This window comes from Hemiscyllium ocellatum, chromosome 5 (genome assembly GCF_020745735.1).
Source record: "Hemiscyllium ocellatum isolate sHemOce1 chromosome 5, sHemOce1.pat.X.cur, whole genome shotgun sequence".
Classification (NCBI taxonomy): domain Eukaryota; kingdom Metazoa; phylum Chordata; class Chondrichthyes; order Orectolobiformes; family Hemiscylliidae; genus Hemiscyllium; species Hemiscyllium ocellatum.
Window position 1 is genome coordinate 113675436 of NC_083405.1, and position 27465 is coordinate 113702900.

The window sequence follows — 27465 nt, forward strand, 5'->3', positions numbered from 1 at the left end:
CTGGAAAACTAAACACAATTTGTTTTACAAGTTATTTAAATGATCTTTAAATTACTGTCTGTTGCTAACTTTGTGTTTAGATGACTTCAAGGTGCTTATTGCAAAAGGAGCTTTCTCTCTGGAGCTTTATCTTATGTTGATGGCTTTGTTATTTTTGCCTGTGTTACAAGTTGAGAAAATAAGAAACCCATGTATACTTAAACTTTCAATATAGCTGTTAATAATATGAGAAAATTTCTCCCATTCTCGAAGTTGAAAGGTGTTTTCTTTGCATGAGTAGTATTAAGTTATTGCGTTAATCTTACCAAATTTTATATGTAAGTTGTTCACTGTATATTGTACTTGAAATGTTCCAGAAGGCAATAGTCTTTCAACTCTGTGACGTGGAATCAAATCTAGCCCAGCCTAATGAACGAAAATCACTTTTGGTTGTAGGGTCATATCCATTCTGGGGATATTTTAGTCCAGTTGCGAGTGGATATGGGCTTACATTACAATTTGGATCCAAATTGACAATTTTATTTAAGTAGGTACAGAATGACTGATTTAAGAAATGGAGAGATGTTGCAATTGTGCAGTAAAGGCTTTACAATATGTTTGGTCTTGCTGTATTATTGAAACAGAATATTGGGTGCACTAGTCAAACACGGGATACTTGGTGTTGACACAATGGTGAGAGTGAAAGATGCTCCATTCTTCAGCAAGTATAATCCTGATTAAAATGAGTACAGTCAATGTGCGCACTCTTTAAAAGAAAAAAACACATTCAATAACTTCCTATTCAAAACTTGTCATGTATAATCACTGCATGGTTATTTCTATGTGCAGATTTTTTTTTTCCAATTTGATGCTGAGGTTAAGCTAATTCGAAGCATGATGTAAATAAAATACAAGTCTCCTATTCGGAATTGTACGGTCTCTGATAGCCTTTCTGGATGGATATGCATACAAATTAGGCTTTTCAAGCCTGCTGTACCATTTAATAAGAGAGTAGACTAAGATACAGTCATGTAATCCTGGAAACAGACCATGGTATTATAATGTTTTGTGTCATTTACTGCTTTAAAATTGAATGAAAGCTTCTTTGGCTTAATGATGACATTTCATGAGTTGGCTGGTTGTAATGTTGTAACACAATTATTAAAGGTATTGCAGTAATGCTATTAGAATATTTGAATGCTAAATTGCTTTTAATTTCCTTCTTCATAACTGCTATATTAGTATACCAGAATCTCCTAATAAAACTTTAAACTTGGTTAAATAAAACTCAAATTTCCTATGACTTTCAACCAAATGTTTGCAAACCAACCTATCAAACTTGTTCATTTATAGTTTTTTTCACTGTACATCTGTAAGTAATCTTATTTTGTATTAAATGTGATAATGATGCTAGAAAATGCATAAATTTTAAATGGAGAAAGGGTATGGATAAGAACTATTAATCTGAATTCAAGGCATGATTCTGATTAATTGTTCTTACCTATACTCTTTCAAATTATCTTACTGGAATGTGAGAACAGATCACAACATTAGATTAAGGCTTTTCTATTAGTTTCCATTTTCCACTTGTTTGCCTTTTGCACTCTGGAGATTGGACCATGACTGCCACAACCTGATTCTCTCGTGAGCTTTAGTCGTCACTGTGCACATCTGACTTGCATTATTCATTAGTAGACTGGGTTCACTCTCAGACTTGCAGAATGAAAGATTTTGCCTTTGACTGTTATTATATGGTATGCATTCTGACACAATATTTGAAATTGTGTTTATTCTAATTAACAGTAAAACTCAACAAGATATTCTTTCATGTGAGGCACCATTTTTCATTATTTAATTTCCCATGCCCTATCCTTGCCATTTATTTCATATTCAGAAGTTGTAGGAGAAAGATAATAAGTCTTTTCACTAAGAACAGAAATAATTCAATTTTACATTTCTTTTTTCATCCATGTTTTTCTACTTTTCCAACCTGTCCTTGAATGAGAGAATAGATCAATTTGACCTGTGTAGATTTCCACAGACATTATTAATACCAACATTGATCAGTCTGCACGAAACATGCTTCAGTGTTATGCCGCCTCCCCTCCTACTCAATTCACCAAAGAAAATGATCTTGTTAAACTTAACAGTACTTTCTCTCCTAGGGAAAACCAGACTGTGAATGTGGATAAAGCAACCTGGGATTGAAATTGGGTTGTCCCATTTGAGAAACTTAACATTTTTGCATTGCAGCTGATACAATTCCGTTGTGTAAAATGTAATGGATTTCTTATGTGCAGACTACTAAGAATTCTTAGTTTGAATTAAATGTAGAAAAACTACTGCTGGGAGGTTGAAGACTCTTACACAGGAGCACCTGGCATATATACACAAGCCTTGCCCTCTATTTCCATCAATCAGTTCACTCATAATGTGAGTCCTTTGATAGACTATTGCTATTTTTATTCATGAAAGCCGTCTCTCCTGCTATTATGAATGTTAGTGAAGTGCCCAAAGACCTGTTTGAGCCGTCTAATACTGTTCTCAAATGTTTGTTTTCATATTATTTGGATTTTGTGAATATAATTGATTTTCTGTTGTTAACATTAAAGTAATTTAAATATGAAAAAATGTTTTTCTGCAAGCTAATTGCTAAACTACTTTACATGTTTCAAATTGTGTGTAGTTGATCATTTTTACTGCGTGCTCATTAGAAATCCTAAAATGTTAACATAATATAGACAAATCTGAACTGGAGAAATGAATTAATTGAGAGAGCTGGGTCTCTGATCTATAATTGCAATATCTCTTAATTAGCATATTGAACAATCTTAAATTTAAATTGTCAAGATTTTCCAGTCCAGAGTTTTCATTGTATTGCATTAAGAGGTTTACATTGAAATATGATTAATTTATGGTATTATCTATCAAATTGTAATTTTATACTGCACAGATTATGAGCATTCTGAATGGATATATAGAAAAACAATTTGTATTTGCCAAAAATTCATTTCCATGCACTTTCTAGTATTATATCATCCATTTTTGGATGTCAACAGCTGCCATTTATTAACTTACATAGTATTATAGGATACATAGTTTAATTTTAAATTTCTAGCCCCAGATGAAAATTCTGCATGCACTTTTTGTGGTGATGATCAAGTTTGAAATCAAATTTCTGGTTGCTAATAGTCAATTTAGAAGTCGACTGGAGCATGGCAGCTAAGCCAAAACTGTAGTTTAGCGTGAGGTCTTCAGGTTCAACGGAATGATTCACTTTACAAAACAATTTTAGTGCCCAAAAGGCCAAATTTTCCTGACTTTGTGTCCTGATTTCCAGTGCAAGCCCACATGCAATTCTCCCCATTTGGGAAGCTAAGGCAACTTTTTATTTTAAGTCATTCTTGAGATGTGAGCATTTCTGGCCGGGCCAGCTTTCATTGCCCAACCCTAGTTAGCCTTGAGAAGGTGGTGGTGAACTGAGTTAAGGCCTTAACAAAAGTTTCATTCAGCAGAGAGTTGGTTTGGCAATTCTGGCCTCTGACAATGCATGCTCAATTTTATGATGCATGATGATCAAGTTCAGACAGATAAGCTATAGGATCATCAATTTTCAACAATCTTCAAAAGAGACTATGGACCGTACTTTTGTTATCAAAGTAGGTAGCTTGAGTTGTGAAACTTTTTGACCTGACAGATCAGCTTTCTTGCAAGGGCCCTCTTTGATCTGATCTCGTTTGCAGGTAGTCATAGGTACAAGAGTGTCATGTCTGCCAACCTGTAAGCAAATAATGGATGGTCATGGGTGGCCAATTACCAAGTCCAAGCTGATTAGAAGGCCCACCTCTATTCTCTGGGGCTTATCATTTTTGAACTGTGAGGCTCTCTAGCTCACACTCCATCATAACCTCCCATGCTCCTTCTTGCTGCCTATTGTGTCTGTATGCCTATTGATACAACATACACACTGAGTACACCCTCTCCATGCCAACTCATCTACCACCTGTACCTCTCCCTCCATTGTCACTCATATTCTTTTGCACTCCCATGACTACCCACTCAGTATCCTTCATGGGCAGACCTCAGGAACTATGTGGAGAGGAGGAAAAAATATACATTTAGCAATTCAACACCAATCTCTTGCATACTTAATAGTGAAACATCTCGCATTCTTGAAATCTTGTCAAAGCTTTTACATCTCGAGTGTTTGATCTTTTGATGAAAAGAAAACAAAATTCTAACCAGCCACCCATCAGTGGCAGTTAATCCTTTGTTAGCCACTTTAAACTGTCAATCACAGTATGACCTCAGAACCCCTGAAATCCATGGAATCGTAGAATCCCTACAGTGCATAGAGGTTGTCTGTTTGACCCGTCAAATCTGCACTGACTTTCCAAAGAGCATCCCATTCCCCCCCTTAACCCCCACCCAATTCCCTTAACCCGCATTAACCATGATTGATCCACATAATGCGCACATCCCTGGACACTACAGGGTGATTTAGCATGGCCAATCCACCTAACCGGCACATTTTTGGACTGTCAGAGGAAACTGGAGCACCTGAAATGGGAGTATGTCCACACTGACCCAAGGCTGGAATTGAACCCAGGTCCCTGCACTGTGAGGCAGCAGTGTTAACCACTAAGCCACCTTACTTCCCATTAGTTACTTTTGAAACTCAGCCAAGCAATCATAATGACTTAATGACTATCCTTGGCTAATGCCAACAAAGAATTTGACCATTGTGTCTAAGTTTTAACAACATTCTTGTCTAAACTGTGCCACAGAACCTGAGAATCAGTCTTGCACTGAATTTGTGTTTTTCAAGTTTAAAGAGCAAGAAGTGTTTTTCAAAAGCTTCAAATCATGTCACTTAAAGAAACACTATCCATCATCCAAGGGTTTCTATGTCCAGTCTATCAGTTGTAATTCCCATGCTACAGGTTAAAGCCCTTGAAATAGCCAAAGTATTTGAATTCAGCACTAAGTTCACAAAACCATGCTGAGTTTTGGCACTTACCATTGTGAATCATGTCCCTGCTCCTGCCTGGCAAAAAAAATGGGATCTGTTGGAAATGGGAATAGGACATTTGCATCCAGGTCATACCTGCAATTTTTAAAGATCTTCCAAGTTTTGAAAAATCCGGCCTGTGTTTCAGATAGCTGCAATCTGTGACTTTATGAAAATACAATTTGAAAATCATTTAGACTTGAGAGTTGTGCCAATTTTGCTATTTTGAGAGAACAGTACTGTGAGAAATACTAAGATAATTAATTCTGCAAGCTGTCTTTATATGTGCATTTGTCAATAATTTTAAAAAATGATGTTTTTTCCACATTGTCATAGTTTTTTGTCTTTGTACTGTTGCTGTTGTGAGAGAAAGTCTAGATCAAATTGTTTAGTTATAGAGAAAAAAGTTTCAATCTTATGCAGATTTAGAATTTCTAACAAAACACTTCCTTTGCCCTGCAGATGTCCCATGCAGCAACTAGTGCCTTGTGTCGTTCGATAAAGCTGCAGTGCGAGCTTTACCCATCCCGAGAAGTAGCAATCTGCCTGGATCCCTACTGTGGTCTTGGATTTGTTCTTTGGTGCCTCTGTAGGTGAGGAACTGACGTGATGACTTTCTTCATGAGCACTCTCTTGCCTTTTTGTCCTGTGTATCCAAAATCCTTGTTATGGTCTAAATAATAGAAACATACATAATGAATCTTGTGCCTTATCCTCCGTTGCTGACCAGATAATGCAAATCTAGCAGCTTGCTTCGCATTCACAATAGTTGCTCCATTCGCCCAGTCCATAAAACAAATAAGATAAAGTGAAAAATCAATTGAAGCTATGCTTACTGTTCTATTTTTTTCTGACTTTTTCTGAGGTGCTGGTGGATAAGGGTTGCTAGTACGGTGTTGTTGTTTAAGATGGTTAGGAAAAGTCAGGGACCTGTAGACTAGTGAGCCTGACGCCAGTGGTGGGTAAGTCGTTGCAGGAAACTCTGAGGGACAGGATTTGTATTCATTTGGAAAGGCAAGGACTGACTAGGGATTGTCAACATGGCTTTTTATTAGTGAAATTGTGTCTCACTAATTTGATTGAGTTTTTTTGAAGAGGTGACAAAGAAGACTGATGAAGGCAGAGCAGTAGATGTCATCTGCATGGACTTCAGCAAGGCATTCAACAAGGTTCTGCATGGTAGACTGGTTAGTAAGGTTAGATCATGTGGGATCCAGGGGCAGCTAGCCAGTTGGATACAAAATTGGCTTGAACACGGCGTTGTGCGATTTTTGACTTTGATGGTAGGGGACAAAGGGTGATGGAGGGTTGTGTTTTGAACTGGAGGCCTGTGACCACCAGTGTGCAACAAGGATCAGTGCTGTGTCTACTGCTTTTCAATATTTATTGAAATAAATTATTTGGATGTGAATATAAGAGGTATAATTATTAAGTTTGAAGATGACATCAAAATTGGTGGTGTAGTGGACAGTGAAGAGTACAATGGGACCTTGATTAGATGGACTAATGCACCAAGGATTGGTGGATGCAATTCAGTTTAGATAAATGCATTCTGATAAGACAAACCAGGGCAGGACTTATACAGTTAACGGTAGGGTCCTGGGGAGTGTTGGTGAACAAAGAGACCTAAGGGTGGTAATCGCTGCAAATGTGTTGCTGGTCAAAGCACAGCAGGTTAGGCAGCATCTCAGGAATAGAGAATTCGACGTTTCGAGCATAAGCCCTTCATCAGGAATAAGAGAGAGAGAGCCAAGCCGGCTGAGATAAAAGGTAGGGAGGAGGGACTAGGGGGAGGGGCGATGGAGGTGGGATAGGTGGCTTCTGTGCAGAGGAGATGACCTGGGGGGTGCAGTGAGGGAGGGACTCACTGAAATCCTTGTAGAGGGAGGAAGAGAGCTTCTTCAAGGAAGGCATCCTTGTAAGAGGATTCGCAGTAGGTTAAAATCTTCGAGTAAAAAATGAGGTCTGCAGATGCTGGAGATCACAGCTGCAAATGTGTTGCTGGTCAAAGCACAGCAGGTTAGGCAGCATCTCAGGAATAGAGAATTCGACGTTTCGAGCATAAGCCCTTCATCAGGAATAAGAGAGAGAGAGCCAAGCCGGCTGAGATAAAAGGTAGGGAGGAGGGACTAGGGGGAGGGGCGATGGAGGTGGGATAGGTGGCTTCTGTGCAGAGGAGATGACCTGGGGGGTGCAGTGAGGGAGGGACTCACTGAAATCCTTGTAGAGGGAGGAAGAGAGCTTCTTCAAGGAAGGCATCCTTGTAAGAGGATTCGCAGTAGGTTAAAATCTTCGAGTAAAAAATGAGGTCTGCAGATGCTGGAGATCACAGCTGCAAATGTGTTGCTGGTCAAAGCACAGCAGGTTAGGCAGCATCTCAGGAATAGAGAATTCGACGTTTCGAGCATAAGCCCTTCATCAGGAATAAGAGAGAGAGAGCCAAGCCGGCTGAGATAAAAGGTAGGGAGGAGGGACTAGGGGGAGGGGCGATGGAGGTGGGATAGGTGGCTTCTGTGCAGAGGAGATGACCTGGGGGGTGCAGTGAGGGAGGGACTCACTGAAATCCTTGTAGAGGGAGGAAGAGAGCTTCTTCAAGGAAGGCATCCTTGTAAGAGGATTCGCAGTAGGTTAAAATCTTCGAGTAAAAAATGAGGTCTGCAGATGCTGGAGATCACAGCTGCAAATGTGTTGCTGGTCAAAGCACAGCAGGTTAGGCAGCATCTCAGGAATAGAGAATTCGACGTTTCGAGCATAAGCCCTTCATCAGGAATAAGAGAGAGAGAGCCAAGCCGGCTGAGATAAAAGGTAGGGAGGAGGGACTAGGGGGAGGGGCGATGGAGGTGGGATAGGTGGCTTCTGTGCAGAGGAGATGACCTGGGGGGTGCAGTGAGGGAGGGACTCACTGAAATCCTTGTAGAGGGAGGAAGAGAGCTTCTTCAAGGAAGGCATCCTTGTAAGAGGATTCGCAGTAGGTTAAAATCTTCGAGTAAAAAATGAGGTCTGCAGATGCTGGAGATCACAGCTGCAAATGTGTTGCTGGTCAAAGCACAGCAGGTTAGGCAGCATCTCAGGAATAGAGAATTCGACGTTTCGAGCATAAGCCCTTCATCAGGAATAAGAGAGAGAGAGCCAAGCCGGCTGAGATAAAAGGTAGGGAGGAGGGACTAGGGGGAGGGGCGATGGAGGTGGGATAGGTGGCTTCTGTGCAGAGGAGATGACCTGGGGGGTGCAGTGAGGGAGGGACTCACTGAAATCCTTGTAGAGGGAGGAAGAGAGCTTCTTCAAGGAAGGCATCCTTGTAAGAGGATTCGCAGTAGGTTAAAATCTTCGAGTAAAAAATGAGGTCTGCAGATGCTGGAGATCACAGCTGCAAATGTGTTGCTGGTCAAAGCACAGCAGGTTAGGCAGCATCTCAGGAATAGAGAATTCGACGTTTCGAGCATAAGCCCTTCATCAGGAATAAGAGAGAGAGAGCCAAGCCGGCTGAGATAAAAGGTAGGGAGGAGGGACTAGGGGGAGGGGCGATGGAGGTGGGATAGGTGGCTTCTGTGCAGAGGAGATGACCTGGGGGGTGCAGTGAGGGAGGGACTCACTGAAATCCTTGTAGAGGGAGGAAGAGAGCTTCTTCAAGGAAGGCATCCTTGTAAGAGGATTCGCAGTAGGTTAAAATCTTCGAGTAAAAAATGAGGTCTGCAGATGCTGGAGATCACAGCTGCAAATGTGTTGCTGGTCAAAGCACAGCAGGTTAGGCAGCATCTCAGGAATAGAGAATTCCACAGCTGCAAATGTGTTGCTGGTCAAAGCACAGCACACAGCTGCAAATGTGTTGCTGGTCAAAGCACAGCACACAGCTGCAAATGTGTTGCTGGTCAAAGCACAGGCTTATGCTCGAAACGTCGAATTCTCTATTCCTGAGATGCTGCCTAACCTGCTGTGCTTTGACCAGCAACACATTTGCAGCTGTGATCTCCAGCATCTGCAGACCTCATTTTTTACTCGAAGATTTTAACCTACTGCGAATCCTCTTACAAGGATGCCTTCCTTGAAGAAGCTCTCTTCCTCCCTCTACAAGGATTTCAGTGAGTCCCTCCCTCACTGCACCCCCCAGGTCATCTCCTCTGCACAGAAGCCACCTATCCCACCTCCATCGCCCCTCCCCCTAGTCCCTCCTCCCTACCTTTTATCTCAGCCGGCTTGGCTCTCTCTCTCTTATTCCTGATGAAGGGCTTATGCTCGAAACGTCGAATTCTCTATTCCTGAGATGCTGCCTAACCTGCTGTGCTTTGACCAGCAACACATTTGCAGCTGTGATCTCCAGCATCTGCAGACCTCATTTTTTACTCGAAGATTTTAACCTACTGCGAATCCTCTTACAAGGATGCCTTCCTTGAAGAAGCTCTCTTCCTCCCTCTACAAGGATTTCAGTGAGTCCCTCCCTCACTGCACCCCCCAGGTCATCTCCTCTGCACAGAAGCCACCTATCCCACCTCCATCGCCCCTCCCCCTAGTCCCTCCTCCCTACCTTTTATCTCAGCCGGCTTGGCTCTCTCTCTCTTATTCCTGATGAAGGGCTTATGCTCGAAACGTCGAATTCTCTATTCCTGAGATGCTGCCTAACCTGCTGTGCTTTGACCAGCAACACATTTGCAGCTGTGATCTCCAGCATCTGCAGACCTCATTTTTTACTCGAAGATTTTAACCTACTGCGAATCCTCTTACAAGGATGCCTTCCTTGAAGAAGCTCTCTTCCTCCCTCTACAAGGATTTCAGTGAGTCCCTCCCTCACTGCACCCCCCAGGTCATCTCCTCTGCACAGAAGCCACCTATCCCACCTCCATCGCCCCTCCCCCTAGTCCCTCCTCCCTACCTTTTATCTCAGCCGGCTTGGCTCTCTCTCTCTTATTCCTGATGAAGGGCTTATGCTCGAAACGTCGAATTCTCTATTCCTGAGATGCTGCCTAACCTGCTGTGCTTTGACCAGCAACACATTTGCAGCTGTGATCTCCAGCATCTGCAGACCTCATTTTTTACTCGAAGATTTTAACCTACTGCGAATCCTCTTACAAGGATGCCTTCCTTGAAGAAGCTCTCTTCCTCCCTCTACAAGGATTTCAGTGAGTCCCTCCCTCACTGCACCCCCCAGGTCATCTCCTCTGCACAGAAGCCACCTATCCCACCTCCATCGCCCCTCCCCCTAGTCCCTCCTCCCTACCTTTTATCTCAGCCGGCTTGGCTCTCTCTCTCTTATTCCTGATGAAGGGCTTATGCTCGAAACGTCGAATTCTCTATTCCTGAGATGCTGCCTAACCTGCTGTGCTTTGACCAGCAACACATTTGCAGCTGTGATCTCCAGCATCTGCAGACCTCATTTTTTACTCGAAGATTTTAACCTACTGCGAATCCTCTTACAAGGATGCCTTCCTTGAAGAAGCTCTCTTCCTCCCTCTACAAGGATTTCAGTGAGTCCCTCCCTCACTGCACCCCCCAGGTCATCTCCTCTGCACAGAAGCCACCTATCCCACCTCCATTGCCCCTCCCCCTAGTCCCTCCTCCCTACCTTTTATCTCAGCCGGCTTGGCTCTCTCTCTCTTATTCCTGATGAAGGGCTTATGCTCGAAACGTCGAATTCTCTATTCCTGAGATGCTGCCTAACCTGCTGTGCTTTGACCAGCAACACATTTGCAGCTGTGATCTCCAGCATCTGCAGACCTCATTTTTTACTCTAAGGGTGGTAATGCATATTTCTTAAGTTAGAGTCGCAGCTAGACATGGGAGTGAAGAAGGTGGCTGGTCAGGGCATTGAGTATAAGGATTAGAACATCATACTGCAGCTCTGCAGGACATTATAAGGCCATTTTTACAATACTGTATTCAATTCTGATCTCCCTGCTCTCAGAAAGATGTTGTTAAACTTGAAAGGGTTCAGAAAAGATTTGCAAGAATGTTCCCAAGATTGGAGGGTTTGAATTATAGGGAGAAGCTGAATAGGTTGGGGCTATTTTCCCTGGAGTGTTGGAGACTAAGGGATGACCTTAAAGAGATTTCTAACTTCATGAAGGGCATGGATAGGGTAAAGAGCCAAGATCCTTATCCCAGGGTAGGTGAGTCCAAAACTAGAGAGCATTGATTTAAAGCGAGAGGAGAAAGTTTTAAAAGGGACTTGAGAGGAAACGTTTTCATGCAGAGGATGGTGCATGTATAGAACAAGCTGCCAGAGGAGGTGGTAGAGGCGGGTACAATTACCGCATTTAAAAGATGTTTGGATGGGTATATGAAGAGGAAGGGTTTAGAGGGATCTGGGCCAAATGCTAGTGAATGAATTAGGTCAGTTTTGGATATCTGGTTGGTGCAGACAAGTTGGATCGAAGGGTCTGCTTCTGTGCTGTCACAACTCTACAACACTATAATTCAAAATAAAATGTGTTTGACTAACTTCAATTAGATTTCCAAGTGCAAGATACCTTTGATTTGGCATGTAATTGGCAGCCTTTCAGGATCATTACCAAATGCCAGTCTCTGCCAGCTGATGAACTAGCATGTCTACACATGTCAGATTGCACCCTTGGGAAGTAATGAATGATCCTAGATAAATATCAGTTGGCACCAGGATATAAGCTTTACAGAAACTAGTTTTAGACATTGTTGATCCTACTATTTTTCATTCTAGAAATAATCAATTACATGCAAACATAGGTAAATTAGTAACACGTAATTTTGTAGCTCAAATGCCAGGTCATTCATGCTATTTACAATTTGTTTCAAGTACAAGTTTGCAAGGTTGAAATTAATGACACCTTTGTTCAGTATAAATACACTTCCTCTGGAACAGAAATGTGTGGGTTCACTCTTTATTGCAGAAATTGAAAGCAGAATTTCTGACACCATAAGAAAGCGCTGCAAAATTGGCAGCATTTACAAAGTGTCTCATTTACCTATTCAGGTAAAACTGGTAAGTCATGAGTTCATCAAACCAATAATCCATCCTTAATTACAGTCAGTTCTAATAGAGCGTGATAGTTCTATTCTATCTTGTATTATAAGAAAATTCTGTAATAGTTCTGCCATTTCGACTAATAGGGCCAAAATCGCGTTATATCAAGTTTAGTTGAATTTATTTATTGCCACGTGTACCAAGGCACAGTGAAAAGCATTGTCCTACTAGCAATACAGGCAGATCACATAGTAAGTAGCATAGGTAAGTAAATAATAGGTAAACAGCAGAAAAAAAGGAAAGTTCACGTTCTATAAATAACGGTCTTAATTCTTCAATCACGTTACAGCCAATTCACGTTGGGAAAAAAAAGCATTATAGCAGAACCGACTGTAATTCCACCATAACTGTTAAGAAGAATGAGAGATGATCTTACTGAAATGTTCTGAGGAGGCTTGACAGGGTAGTGGGTAAGAGGTTATTTCCCTAAACGGAGGAAATTAGAACTGAGGGCTGCAGTTTAAAAATATGGGGTCTCATATTGGATGCTCTTGCCCCTCCTTATCTCTGTAATCTGTACTCTGTAATTGCACTACACAATGCGATATCTTTACAAATCTAATTCTGGTCACTTGTGCATTCCCATTCATAATTGCTGCACTAATTGGAGGCCATGCCAGATGTTGTAAGCTTTGGAATTCCCAATGCATATCTCTGTCCTTCTTACTTTACTTTGCTCCTTTAAGACACTTCTTAAACCCTACCTGGCCATTTGATCTCGTATCTCCTTCTCTGGTTCAATATCATACTTGGATTTTTAATGCTCGTGTGAAGTGCTTTGGGATGGTTCATACATTTAAAAGAGCTATATAAAAATAAGTTGATGTATTAAATTCAGAAAACCAAAAAGACAGACCTAAAGGAGCGCTGTTGTCAATACAGAGTGGCATAATCTCATGAGACTATTACTTATTGACTTTCCAGACAGATTGGAAATGCATATGGAGTAACAGATGGTTGGATTACATAAGGAAGATGAAGACTGTCTCAATTAGGCTTAGGTGCACTCTTTATTGAACTAATGAGAAGTTTTTTTTAATTTATTCACCAAATGTGATGTACAAAAATAATACAGGATATATGTAAAGTCAAGCTTTGACATTTTGAAGCTGTCTGTTGTTGTTATCAACAGACTTCTTTGACATAATATTGATTTCTTTGCTTGGTTGGAGCCTTGCTTTTTTTTAAAAGGGGGAAAGGTGTTGCTCCAGATTTGTTTTGAATGGAACAGCTTTGGCAACAGGTTTGTGGCAACAATTTCATTAGCAAATGTGGAATTGACTCACTTTGAAATATCTGATACATAACAAGGTACCAAGTAACCAGTAACTAATGTTTTCTTGAACCAATTTCTAATTAATTCCGAAAACATAGAAACGTAGAAGATGGGAGTGGGAGTAGGCAGTTTGACCCCTCGAGTCTGCTCTGCCATTCAATATGATTGTGGCTGATCATTGAGCTCAAACACCTTAATCCCGCCCTCCTTCTGTTTCCATTGGTCCCTTTAACCACAAGAGCTATATCTACCTCCTTCTTGAAAACACAAAGTTTTGTCTTCAACCACTTTCTGTGGTAGTGAATTCACAGGCTCACCATTGTGTAAGTGTAGAAATTTCTCCTCCTCTCATTCCTAAAAGGTTTACCCCTTACCTTAAAATAAGTATACTGCTTACAATTTTTTTTGCCTTATAAATGCAAGTAGATGTCACCATCTGGCAATTCTGAATAAAAGTCTATTAGAATGACATGGTGATTCACTGCTGCCTCAAAATGCCAGGCACCCAGGTTCGACTCCAGCCTTGTGCAGCTGTCTGTGTGGAGTCTGCACATTCTCCCTGTCAGCATGCTCCAGTTTCCTCCCGTAATCCAAAGGTTAGGTGGATTGGCCATGCTAAATTGCCCATTGTGTCCAAGGCTGTGCAGGCTAAGTGGATTAGCCAAGGAAATGCAAGCTCTCAGGGATAGGGCAGAGGAGTAGTCCTGGGTGGGATGATGTTTGAAGAGTTGGTGTGGACTCAAAGGCCAAGTGGGCTGCCTACATGCTGTAGGGATTGTATGATTCTATGAGAATTTCAACAACCTTGCCATATAGGTAAGCAGCAAATAAATCACCCTGAACTGGGTTTGCAAAACGTCAGCACATAAGTTTTTCAGCAAACATAAGCAGTGGTTAATAACAACTATGTCAGTGTACACTAACATGATTTGACTTGAGATGGGAAGTTAATTAACCTGACTTTCAAGCAAGTGTAACCAGGGATTGAAAAGGTTTAGGGACTTCACTGTCCTCCATTAGAAGCAAAACGATTTCTTCTGAAAACTGGATTTGTGTCCGTCAAATGATTTCAGGTATTTTCTTGCCAAGATAAAATTGCAAGTAATATTTGTGAGCAGAATATATGTAGTAGCAGCTTTGCTTTAAATTAAATATAGTTGCCCTAAAAATATATTAATTCAAGAATAACATATGAGTATTATTTAATTATTGTAATTTTTAAAAAATGTTTGTTTGAGTAAGGTATATTTGGTAGTGAATGCAGTATTCAGGTGAGAAACAAAATTGTCAGCCCAACAAAGGGGATTTTGGGCTCTTTGTGCTGTTGTTGATCTGTTTCTGTTGCTTGATACAGGGAGAACTAAAATCTCATTTAATCTTCATTATTATTTCTATTGTTTTATATTTGGGATTGCAATGTAATTTACTCGAATCCAGTTCTACCATAGCCTTCCTTATCCCATTCCTTTTTAAGTGACTGTATATTCTCTGGCTAAACAGTCAATAGTTGCTTGATCATCACCACATATGGCACTCAAACTTCTCTTAATATAAATGCTATTCTTATGTTCCTCTAATACTCCACAAGTCTAGTGAAAAGGTTCCACTTTTTTTAAGCTGTTGTTAATTGTTGTATAAATTTCAGGGAATACAAGCCTAAATCTTTAAGACATTTATGTGATGTGTGACTTTCCAGAAGAAAAATAACCTCATCATCTTCCATGACTCTCTGCATGTCATGGAATCAGTTATTGTTGTCAGTCAGTCAGTCGGCTATGTGTATTTACGGTAGAGTAATGTCCAAAAATACAGAACATAAAACCTGTGTCTGAATCATACTTATTTTTTGGCCAAAGCTGAATCACATCACTTTTTCTTGAGGGATTTCCACTGTGGGTTTTCTTGCTGCATTTTACTACATTTACCCCATTTACTCCCTACCCTGTCCATTTGGTGTCCCTTGTATTCCTTCCAGCCTCATAACAAGTGGTGTTCCCAGAACAACTGACCACTGCCAGGATATCCCAGAATCTTTTGTGCAGTCTTTAAAAGCCAATTATCCCTTGGACAAACAGTGTTAGTCTGGAGATCCCAGTGTGGGTCCTGAAATTTGCATGGCAGATAGGGAAATGGATGCCCTGCTGTGTGGGTAGGGCCCTGGAGATCCTGCTGGACAGCATGGCTCCTCTTCCCACAGGAACAGCACTAGAGGCCACAGCACCACACCATGCCAGCGCACACTGCGAGGTTACCGTCCAAAATAAAGCAGTCTCTGTCATCTGGAGGAACATACAGCACTGTAGGAGGAAGGTCGAAGACCTTCTCCTCTTCAGTGTAAGTGCTATTACCATCATCTCTCTAATACCTCACACTCACTCTGTCTCTTGTTGTGCCCACCTCCCACCTCCCATCATGTCTCATGCTGCATCCACTCTCACTAATGCCTGTAACACCCATTCTCACTTTCTGTCAACTATCCCAAGTTCCATTAGCACTAACCTTCTGTGCCCTTTGTGCTGTCTATTCACTGACACAGGACACCTGTCCACCTGCACCAGAAAAATTAACAGCTGCGCTACCCAATTTCATCTCCCTTAGCTCTATTTTTCTCTATCTCTCCTCTCTCTCATATTCTTGGAGGAATGCAGCCTACAGTAGGGCAGATGGACAGTGGACTGCTTGACATTCACCTCCTTTCTCCTGAGGTGGAAAGCATTCTGACTCTAACCATCCTGATACTTGACTAACCATGACTAAACCATGGATTGCAGGTTGCCATTGACTAAATGTTGTTTGCCATTAATAGGTAAATTATAGATTGCCATAGTCCTAGATGACCATATGGCTACATTGTCTATCTGTCTGTCTGTCTGTCTGTCTCTCTCTCTCTCTCTCTGCTGGTGAAGGATGACTGGTCTTCAAATGTTGGCTGTGTTTTTTTCTCCCAGATAGATGCTGCCAGGCTTGCTGAGTTTCTTGAGCACTTTCTGTTTTTTCTGTCAGATCTCCCATTCTCTACTTCATTATCTTGATGTTTCATTGTTACAACTACGGTTACCACTTTACGTAATGAGTGTTCCATATGTGCCGAAATAAATATGAAACAAATTCAGCATTGATTTCTTATATTTAGCACTTTAATGTCAAATCTAAACATAGTTAGTCCCTTAATCCTCCTTTCTACATTTGCTTTCGCATAAAAATCTATCTTCTTGCGTGTTTCATTTTCTGTCTGTCTTCCTTTCTGCTAAGTCGAATGTTTAGTGTATAAAGCCTGGTTTTCTTAATACCCAATTACTATTTTTTTCTTGTATTTTATTAAACTGCATTGGTTAGCTATATGCCTTTCAGATAAAATATGTGCCAGAGTAGAATCCTGAGGCAGCTGCTTACCATTTACTCTCTGATTTGTGCCTCGAGTCAATCTTTCCAATACCATGTGAGATAATTCTTATATGAAGTGGCAACTTATCAAACGCCTTCAGGAAATCTATGTGTATAATGTGAATCTCTTTATACACTCTGATTAAATTAAATTAGTCAAGTATGACCTATCTTTTTATGTGTTACAATGTTTTAATATCCAGGCTTCTTTCTTTTCAGTGTCTACTCAGGGCACCAGTCAATCCTCATCCCTCCTTCAGAACTGGAGATAAATCCTTCACTCTGGCTCCTGGCTGTCAGTCAGTATAAGGTTCGAGACACTTTCTGCTCGTACTCCGTTATGGAACTCTGCACAAAGGGGCTCGGCTCTCAAACTGAATCACTGAAGGTTAATTACTTTTATTTTTCTCATTACTAATGTCAATGCTTTGTTTTGATTCACAGATTCATTTAAACACTCTAATAACTTTGTTTAATTGTGCATTCTTGTGGGAATTTCATGAAAAGAACTTACGAAAGTTGGCATAACATCTTCAAAGTATTGAAACGTTTACAAATTAAGTTAGCTGGTGAATGGAGTCAGCCTTTTACTTAGGGATAGGTTAAATTTAAATGTTACTTGGTTTTAATGCACTACTTTCCAAATACAGCACAATAACATGGAACTGCTGCCCAACACAGATTTAGATGATAGCTGGGTGAGCTCCAAGGTCATGATATTTGGGCTCCCTGATCAGGTTCAGGGCTGCATGGTGCTAGAAATAGTAAGTAGCCAACATTGCTCATCACGGGTCCATCAAGTCAGTGGAGGCCAGTTGAACTGCCTGGAGGTGACCACCCAGTGACAGATGGAGAGCTGATGTTCCAAGTAGGTCCACGTGTTCTCCCCACCTGCCTGTCTAAGGCAGCCTCATACTGCATTAGTGAGGGGCTTGCCACTTTGCCCACATTCTCTGCCCACACTTTCTCAGCCACCAACACTATCTACTCCACCCAATAAATTTCAAAAATTGGAGAGGGAGAGAGAGAGAAAGAGAACCTCCATTTTGAAACACCCATCTCAGTTCACTGACCATCTGTTTCATTTTGTTTCACTGGCCAATGTTGGAGGCCTCTGATTGACCATCCAGGGTTGCAAACCTCCCCTCTGATCATCAAGCGGTCACCCTGGGGGTAAATCACATTTTGTCTCTCAGTTCCTGATAGTGGAGTTGAGAAGCGTGTAGAGGAATTCTTGCCCCTGCCTTCACTGGAACCCAGAGTATGCTTGATGGAGGAGCATACTACAATGGTCTACTACACTGTGTATCTGGAAGGAAGTGCTTAGAAATTCAGGTTAGCATTTTTCCCAGACAACCACTAGGATTTTCCACTCCATTTAAGTTTATTTTTAATCAGCAGTTCCAACTGATGATCTGAACGTCATATTTCCAAGAGGGTGCCCAAACGTTGCTACCAACCATTCCACAAGGCCCAAAATTTACAGCTTGCAGTGTGGTGGTTTCCATAGTTACTAAAGGTCATCCGGGTCAGGTATTAAAGATTCCATTTCACCAGCATTAGTCCAGCTGTGCAGTTAGCCAGGATTCTAGAACCAAATTTACGTATGATTTTTTCCAAATACTCTGCAAGTGTGTTTTTTTTTGGCCAAAGACAAATAAATCCTCTTTAAAATGACTGATCAGGCTTATTTCTATTGACAGCAAGACTCATAATTGCAATTTGGCCTTGTTATTTATGTAGAATTGAAATTAGCTACATTTACTTAGGTAGCAAATGGTCATGAAAGAACAAGAAATTGGCAAAACAATTTAAAGCTAAAAAGGGCAAGTTAATCATTTAACCTTTTCAAGCCCCCAGTGGTGTTATGCTATGGGATATAATCGATTACTTTCATAAAATTATTTTAACTGGCAGTAAGTCAAAAAACACACCAAATTATTCATTATGATTTTAAACGTACATTTTATTGGGGTATTTATGCAAGATTTCCTCCAGTAAAAAATGTTTCAGCCTTGCTTAGAGTAATTTTTTGTCTTGGCTTATTGTAACTTTCCTAGTATTATTTTTACTGATGGAATAACTGCAGAACATCCTCAACAAAACTGTGCTCCACCTGGATATAGTCTAGTTTCTAGCTGCCCTGGTGTATTAGGGATAGGAATTAGTTACTGACCTTAGCAGTGGTGCCCCAAGTGCTGAGTACAAATTTTACAAAAATCAAATCCACACTGATGGAAAGGCAGGAAGATATTGGAATGGCTGAACGTTTTAGGTCCCACAGACAGGGTAACAGTTACATTTTTAATTAAATTTTCTATGGCCATACTACTTAGAATGGCCAAATTGTCAAATTCCACAAAATTATCAATAAATGTTTATGACCAATTGTTCACCCTGGCATTTAAACATTTTACTACAATTAATTTTTTTAAAATATGTTTTGCCAATTTATTTTCTGTTTTTAGACAAGGGGATTGGATCTATCTCGTGTACGAACCTGTGTTGTTGTTGCAGAAGAGCGGCCAAGGATAGCTCTCACCCAGTCTTTTTCTAAGTTATTTAAGGACCTGAATCTTAATCCAAGAGCAGTTAGTACATCATTTGGCTGCAGAGTGAATCTTGCTATTTGCCTTCAGGTAGGAATTTACAGTTGGGAATATGTTTATCTTCATTACAGTTGTTGCTTAACTATAAAAATAATGGATTTTTTTCTGTCTGTAACTAATTGGCTGGCTTTGTTTTGTTTTTTTTTCTTCATTTTGTATTTATTTGTGTCTCTCTATGATATACAGCAATTGCATGCTTTATGCTTGCTGTTAACGTGCAAATTTTAAAAGGCATGAAACCTACATAATTGTGCATTGATGTGTTCATGATTTTATAACTCTACTGCATCCACCCCCGAGCTGTCTCATTTAATACAGCTGTAGCAGTTTGTAAAATTCGTAGGAACGGCACTGAAGGAGTCTTTTTGTGATGCTTTAAAGATGGATATAGTGGATTTGTATATTAGAGGTAAAGGTAGATCAGTTGCCAGCCAGATTACAATTGTCAAGTATTTAAAATTGCTTATAATTGTGTCTGAAGTAGCTTAGATAGTAACCCAGTTAAAGATTAGCTCTGAACATCTTTACAACATGCCAATAGGAATAATAGCTTGTGCAAGGGTGATTTGTTCATAGAGTCTACCAATCAATGTCATTGAAGTAGGAACTTAATGTTGGGCGGCACGGTTGCTCAGTGGTTAGCACTGCTGCCTCGCAATAACAGGGACCCGGGTTCAGTTCCAGCCTCTGTGTGGGGTTTGCATGTTCCCGAGTGCTCCAGTTTCCTCTCACAGTCCAAGGATGTTCACGTTAGATGGATTGGCTATGATAAATTGCTCATCGTGTCCAGGGTTGTTTAAGTTAAGTGGATTAGCTATGGGAAATGCAGGTTTATGGGGATAGGATGGGGGCATGGGTCTGGGTAGGATGCTGTTTGGAGGAAGGGTGTGGACTCAGTGGGCCAAAGGCTTCCACAATGTAGGGATTCTATGATCTGGATGGAAATAAATTTTTGTTTCAGTGAAAATGGTTTACAGGTATGACAGCAAAATGCGATTTAGTTTTGTTATTGCAGGATGTATTTTTTTTTACATTGGATTCAAGTTTGGATCTATGTTGAACTGTATTTGTGCAAGTGCATTATTAACCAACAAATGATCAGCATATGCTAGTAAATCATAGATTGCGCTGAAGTATTTTGCATGTGGAGTATATTGTGTGAAAAATACTTTGGGAGTTCCATGCAAATCATGTTCAAGGAACACTACCATTTAGTTATATTTTGATATCATGGTAGCAAGATAAGCCGGTTTCCTGAGGTGATATAGAAAATTATCACTCAGCAATTCTATAGGACACAGTCAGTGTTTTCACTCAATGGTGAACTTCCCTTTCTACACTATATAAATCTATGTACAAATGCAAATATGCTTATTAATGTGTTGTTTACAATTCTGTTTCTCATTCTGCAGGATACAAACCTGCTCTGTGATAGCAGATTAAAACAATACTGGTTATTCTTTTATGTGTGCTTTTATTCACCTGTTGCTATCCTTTACCAAGAGGGCTGTGTGATACAAGGTTATTTGAAGAGCATTTTAAATTGAAAAATTGTTAGGTTAGTTACCTTAAGTTCTTTCCCAAAACAAAGTAATATTTACAGCTTTCATATTAGCCTGGATTGAGCAGTCAGCAGAGAATATACAGCAATAGTTATAAATTACAATTATACACTGATCTTGGCTAAATTATACCAAAGTTCCGTAAAGGAATTCTGATATTTGCTAAAGAGTTTGGGGAGGAATGGCAGCCTTTAAACTAAACTGTAAGTGGGACTCCCACTTTCTATATTATGAAGTCCCACATCAGACGTCTATTAGAGACTGGCAGCATTGTGACAGAAGGGATCCATAATTTGGACACACATTTGGAGAATGTCACAGCATATTGGGTTTGACCCAAAACGGCCAAATGATGCAGAGGGCAGCTGAGATTTGAGAGACCTTGTAGTTGGAGGAGTTAAAAAGAAGTCAGAGTGACCTCATAGAAGGCTTTAGGAGAGATTTGCTCACACACACCATGCAAAGATACTCGCTGGAATAGATGCTTAGCATGAGCCTGTCCCATCACTGTTTGAATCCCAGTTTGATTGGGGTAACAAGCTAACTACCTTTGAATCCATTAGCAGTATTAGAAAACAGTGTCCTGAAGTGGGAACAAACAGGAGTGCTGAAGGTGAGCATGGTGAACTGAATAGTAAAGCTAGGATTCACACACAGCTTGCCATTTGGATACAAAATTGGCTCGACGGTAGGAGACAGAGGGTGGTGGTATAATAGACAGTGAAGAAGGTTATCTAAGAGTACAAGGAATCCTGATCAATAGGGGCAATGGGCTGAGGAGTGCCAGATGAAGTTTAATTTAGATAAGTACGAAGTTTAGTATTTTGGTAAGACAAACAAGGGCAGGGCCTACATAGTCCATGGTCGGGCCCTGGATAGTGTTGTTAGAGCAGAGAGACCGAGGGATTCAGATGTGTAGTTCCTTGAAAGTGGCATCACAGGTAGAGTGGTAAAGAAGGCATTTAGCACACTAGCCTTCATTGTTCAGATGACTGAGTCTAGGAGCTGGGATATCGTTACAGATGTACAGGACGTTATTAGGCCACTTTTGAAGTATTGTGCACAGTTCTGGGCATCCTGAAATTATTTGATATTATCAAATTGGAGAGGGTGCAGAAAAGATTTATTAGAATGTTACCAGGACTGGAGAGTTTGAGTTATCAGCTGAAGCTGGATAGACTGGGATGTTGGATGTTGAGGGGTGACCTTATTGAGGTTTATAAAATCATGAGCGGCAAAGATAAATTTAATAGCAAGGGTCTTTTTCCTAGGGCAGGGGAGTTTAAAACTAGAGGGCATAATTTTTAAGGTGAGAGGAGAAAAATATAAAGGGGACCTGAGGGCTAACGTTTTTACACAGATTAAGTGGTAGATGTGGGCACACGAATAGGAAAGATTTAGAGAGATATGGACCAAATGCAGGCAAATGGGACTAGTTTAGTTTGGGAAACTTGATAGGTATGGATGAGTTTGACCAAAGGGTCTGTGCTGTATGACTCTATAACTCATTCGATCTCGCAATATCTATGGAGAGAGAAAGAGGGAGTTTATCTTTCGAAACTAGGATGGCTCCTCCTCATGTCTGAAGAAGTCATACTGATTCGAAATGTAACTCTGTTTCTGTCTCCACAGAGGCTGTCAGGCCTGCAGAGTTTCTCCAATTTTCTCAGTGTTTGTTCAGATTTCCAGCATCTGCAATGTTTTGCTTTTATTCAAAGTCCTTAAGAGGAAATTTGGCATTTTTGTGAACAGGGCCAGCAACTCCATAACTAGTTAATCAGTCAGAATTAAAAATCCTCACTTTGGTCTGTCGAGTCTGAATCAGGAAGTTTAAGATAGAGTAGCTTATTATTTAAATGGAGAAAAGCTGCAGAAAACTGCAACACAAATGTGGGATTCTCATGTACAACTCAGAAAACTAGTACACAAGTGCGGTTAATGGAATCTTTCCCCCTCAATATTAACCTTTTCCAAATGGTTAGTGGATATCTATCATGTATGCTTTTATGCCACAACTCTGTGAGATATTCGTGTAGTGAAGGTTCTATATGAGCAAGGCCACTTGGATAACAGTATCTTAGTTCTCATGCTTAACAGCACAAGTGCAAAAGCTGTAAGTTGCTGTTTGATTTACTCATTAATTTAATAATAGTGGGCACTGACAGCCTTCCATTAATTTTTAACATGAAGTCCACCACAATATCATCTTTTAGAAAATATGAAGTAAAGCTGTTTAAAGACCTAATTTCATACCATTTAGGAGCATTTAGATCAATAAAATTGATGATATCAAGCAATTCTAGAAATTGCTTTCATAAAATAAATTTAATTGAAGTCTAAAGTATACCAGACAGGGCAGAAGAGCAAGGCATATAAAGTTGTAAGGATCTATACCTTGGAATGAAGTAATAATAAAGTTCCGTTATTTGATGCTTTCTTCATGTACAAACAATTTGCATTCTTTTTTAATGGCCTGGATAGACTCATGTAGAATTGCAAATTTATGCCTGTTGTTCATTAAACAAAATAGCTTTTTTGGAATAGAGTGACTATCAACCAACTACAGTTTTATCTTTATCATGGCATGTGACCAAATGGATTGAACGTCTTGGTCTCCATCTTACTTCTTACAGCATGACACATTGAGGGAAGCATGCCACAATAAGACCATAAGATATAAGAGCATAAGGAATCCATTCAGCCCATCAAATCTACCGTACCATTACATGAGATCCTAGCTGATCTGATTATCCTAAATTCCACTTTCTTGGCTTTTCTCTCTAACCCTTATTCAAAATCTATCTCAGCCTGAATGTATTTAACATCTCAGCCTTGACATCCCACTGTGGTAAAAAATTCCACAGATTCGCTAACCTCTCAGTAAAGCCATTCCTCCTCCTGTCTATCTTATTCTGAGATTATGCCCTCTGGTTCTAGATCCCCGCACAAATGGAAACATCCTTTGCACATCTACCATGTCACGCTCCCCCAAGAATCTTGTATGTTTCAATCAAGTTCCCTCTCATTCTTCTAAATGAGTACAAACCCAACCAACTCAACCCCTCCTCTCTCGAAACCCAGTATCTCTGGACTGCCTCCAATGCCTGTATATTGGGCCCTTAACCTCCAAAACTGTTCACTGTATTCTAGCCATTTCTGACGACAAGAGGTCCTAGCTGACTAGTCTACATTCCAAAATGCTGAATTTGAAACCAGCCACTCAAGTGCCCATGATTGTAACGTACACATGTTGATACCAGGTTCTGCAATAAAGGTTCATTGAATTAAAGTCATAGAATCGTCCAGCATAGAAACAGACCCTTTGGTCTGACTCATCCCTGTCGACCAGACGTCCCAATCTGACTTAGTGCCATTGGCCTGCATTTGCTCCATATCCCGCTAAACCCTTCCTATTCATATTCCCATCCAGATATCTTTAAAGTGTTGTAATTCTAAGAGCCTCCAACACGTTGTCTGGAAGCTCATTCCATACTTGCACCGCCCTCTGCCTGCCAGTGGGACAGCATGTATTCTGGGATTTGGAGATAGTGAGAACTGCAGATGCTGGAGAGTCAGAGTGGATAAAGAGTGGAAGTAGAAAAAACACAGTAGTTCCACTTTCTACCCACATATCCAGGAATGGTAATGGAGGTACAAAAACAGAGATTGTTGAAAAAGCTCAGCAGGTCTAGCAGTATCTGTGAAGAGAAATCAAATTCAGCGTTTCAGTTCTGGTGACCCTTCCTCAGAACTGATGTTTGCTCGGAAAGTGTCAGTTTATATGCAGAAGATAGGGTGGAGGGAGGGCGTAAGGGGTAACTGATAGGTGTGGATAGAGCCCAAAAAGAGAGAAGAACAATTGGACAGACAAAGGAGTCAATAACGATCTGGCTACGAGGGTAAATGGCTGCTCATGGATGCTGTTAGTGACTAACAGTGGGTAGTGTATAATGGCAGACCATGTGATACCACGGCCTGTTGTGTGTAGCAGGGGGCTGGGACATGGGGGAGTTCAGGGCCTAAAATTATTGAACTTGTTATTGAGTCCGGAAGGCTGCAGGGTCCCAAGTGGAAAATGAGATGCTGCTTCCCCAGTCCACGCTGAGCTTCACTAGAGCATGGTAGCAAACCTGAGACAGAGACGATGATAGTGGTGTCTGGAACATTGTCTGGCAGTTGTGATTCCTCCAGTATGAGTAGATCAGGCTGTTGCTTGACTAGTCAGTGAGATATCTCTCCCAATTTTGCCACTAGCCCCCAGATGTTAGGAAGGAGGACTTTGCAGGGTCAATAAGGTTGTTTCTGCCATTTTCTTTTCCAGTGCCTGGACCAATGCCACTTGGTTTATCTGGTTTCATTTCTTTGTTGAGACTTTGTAACAATAGATACAATTGAACCTAGAAAGTACAGCACAGTACAAGCCCTTTATCCCTCGATGGTATGCTGGTCTTTTATCCTACTCTAAGATCTGACTAACCTACATACCCTTCATTATACCTTCTTCCATGGCTCCGGACCACGTAACTATTTGAGTGGGTTGCTTGGCCATATCAGAGAACATTTTGAGAGCCTGCTCTGGGTCTGGAGTCAAATATAGGCCAGACCAGGTGAGAAGAACAGATTTCCTTCTCTGCAGGATATTAGTGACCCAGATAGATTTTTCCAACCATTACGTCCTTTAGAATTACATCGAGTCATAGAGTCAAAGAAATGTATAGCATATCATGGTGTGGGAAGAGAGCCGAACCATCGAATAAGCACAGCATATCTTCTCCCATAGTAACTTAAGCTGATAGCTTGCTTGCACTTCTTGAATACTTAAGAGCAGTCGTGTTTATAATTTAGTTTCTTACTAAGTTTATTTGAAGGAGATAAATAATGCAGATCTTCCACTTGCACCATTTTGAATGTGGGTAAGATTGTAGAAACTAAATTAGGATGAAATAAAATTTAATATCTTATCAGAAAAGTAGAAGAAAAAATAATGGAGTGCCTCGGGTCAGTGCTGGGCCCATTACTTTGTTATCTGTATCAACGTTTTGGATGAGAATGTACAAGGCCTGATTAGTAAGTTTGCTGATGACACTAAAATTGGCAGTAACATGAACAGTGAGGAAGGTTATTAGAAATTCCAGTAGGACCTTGATCAGCTGGGGAAGTTGTCTGAGAAATGGCAAATGGAGTTTAATATAGATAACTTTGAGTTTTTGCATTTTGGAAAGTCAAATCAAAGTAGGGTTTTTATTGTGAATGGTAGGGCTTTAAGGAGTATAATTGGATAGAGGAATCTTTGAGTTCAGGTTTACCGTTCTCTGAAGGTGGGGTTACAGGTAGACAGGGCAGTGAAAAAGGCTTTTGGCACACTAGCCTTCATCAGTCAGGGCATTGAGTATAGAAGTTTGGAAAATATTTTGCAGTTATACAGGACATTGGTGAGGCCGCACTTGGAGTATTGTGTTAGGATGGTAACCTTGCTATAGGAAAGATGATATTAAACTGGAAAGTGTGCACAAGTGATTTACAAGGATGGTCTGAGTTATAGGGAGAGGTTGGACAAGCTCAGGCGCTTTTCTTTAGAGCATAGGAGACTAAGGGGGGAGCCTTACAGAGATGTACCAGATCATGAGAGGCACGGATTGGATTAATTCACTCAGTCTTTTACCAGGGTTGGGGAATTGAGGATTAGAGGGCTTCAATTTAAAGCTAGAGGGGAAAAAAATAAAAGGGAATCTGAGGGGCAACTTTTTTACACAGAGGGTTGTACACATATGGAATGAGCTGCCAGCGGAAGTGATTGAGGGGGGTACATTAACAACATTTAAAAGGTATTTGGACAAATTCATGGATAGGAAAGGATTAGAAGGATATGGGCCAAGTGCAGGGAAATGGGGTTAGCATGGGTGGGCATTTTGGTCAGCATGTACCAGTTTGGGCCAGAAAGCCTGACTCCATGCTGTAGGACTCTATGACTCGAAGAAAATATACAAGTATATCTTTCGTGTGTCCTCACCCTGCACAGATTGTAAGTGGAAAGCTTTGTTTGCTAATGAAAAGAAAACAAGAGTGAGATGAAGAAAGTGGGTGAAGGTTTGTGTGGACTCTGAACGCTGGTAAACAGCCATTGAACCAACTGACTTGTTTCTGTGTGTGATGTCAATGTAGTATTACTGTATGCGTAAAAATGTGTCGTTGTTTATCACTGTAATTTGTTACCCTTTCCACAGCCTTTGTATTCTTCTCGTCCGATAATGTGTTCCTAACTGCAGTTTAACTCTCTGATTCACAGTCTAAAAATCTTCCTGTACCATTGTGTCTCATTACTGGACTACATTACTCATTGTGCTTTAATAGTCTGCATACATTACTGTATGCCTTCATTCCTTGCCTTTTCCTAATGCACATCATTGTCTTTTGACACCAACTTAACCCTTTGACACCAATATAAAAGTAAAATACTGTGGACATTGGGAATTTGAAATACAAACAGAAAATGCTGAAACAATTAGTTTTTACATTCATATCACAATGGAGGGATTGATTTATCATCAGAGACGAAACAGTTCGGAATCTACTCACTTGAGTTTAGAGGAATGAGAGGTGATCTCATTGAAACATACCAGATTCTTAAGGTAAATGCTGAGATGATGTTTCCT

At 40.6% G+C, this 27465-nt stretch overlaps 1 protein-coding gene across 4 annotated transcripts in view; it reads left to right on the forward strand.

The window, feature by feature from the left end:
• LOC132815828 (disco-interacting protein 2 homolog C) overlaps positions 1–27465 on the forward strand; it is a 608767-nt gene that overhangs the window by 529096 nt on the left and 52206 nt on the right. For 2 of the 4 annotated variants that reach the window (XM_060825111.1, XM_060825112.1), the window contains 4 exons: positions 2314–2412; positions 5453–5583; positions 16861–17029; positions 19110–19280. In XM_060825111.1, coding sequence (XP_060681094.1) covers positions 2314–2412; positions 5453–5583; positions 16861–17029; positions 19110–19280 — 570 coding nt within the window. The remainder of the gene's footprint in view (positions 1–2313; positions 2413–5452; positions 5584–16860; positions 17030–19109; positions 19281–27465) is intronic. The other 2 variants (XM_060825113.1, XM_060825114.1) reach the window with 1 other exon arrangement.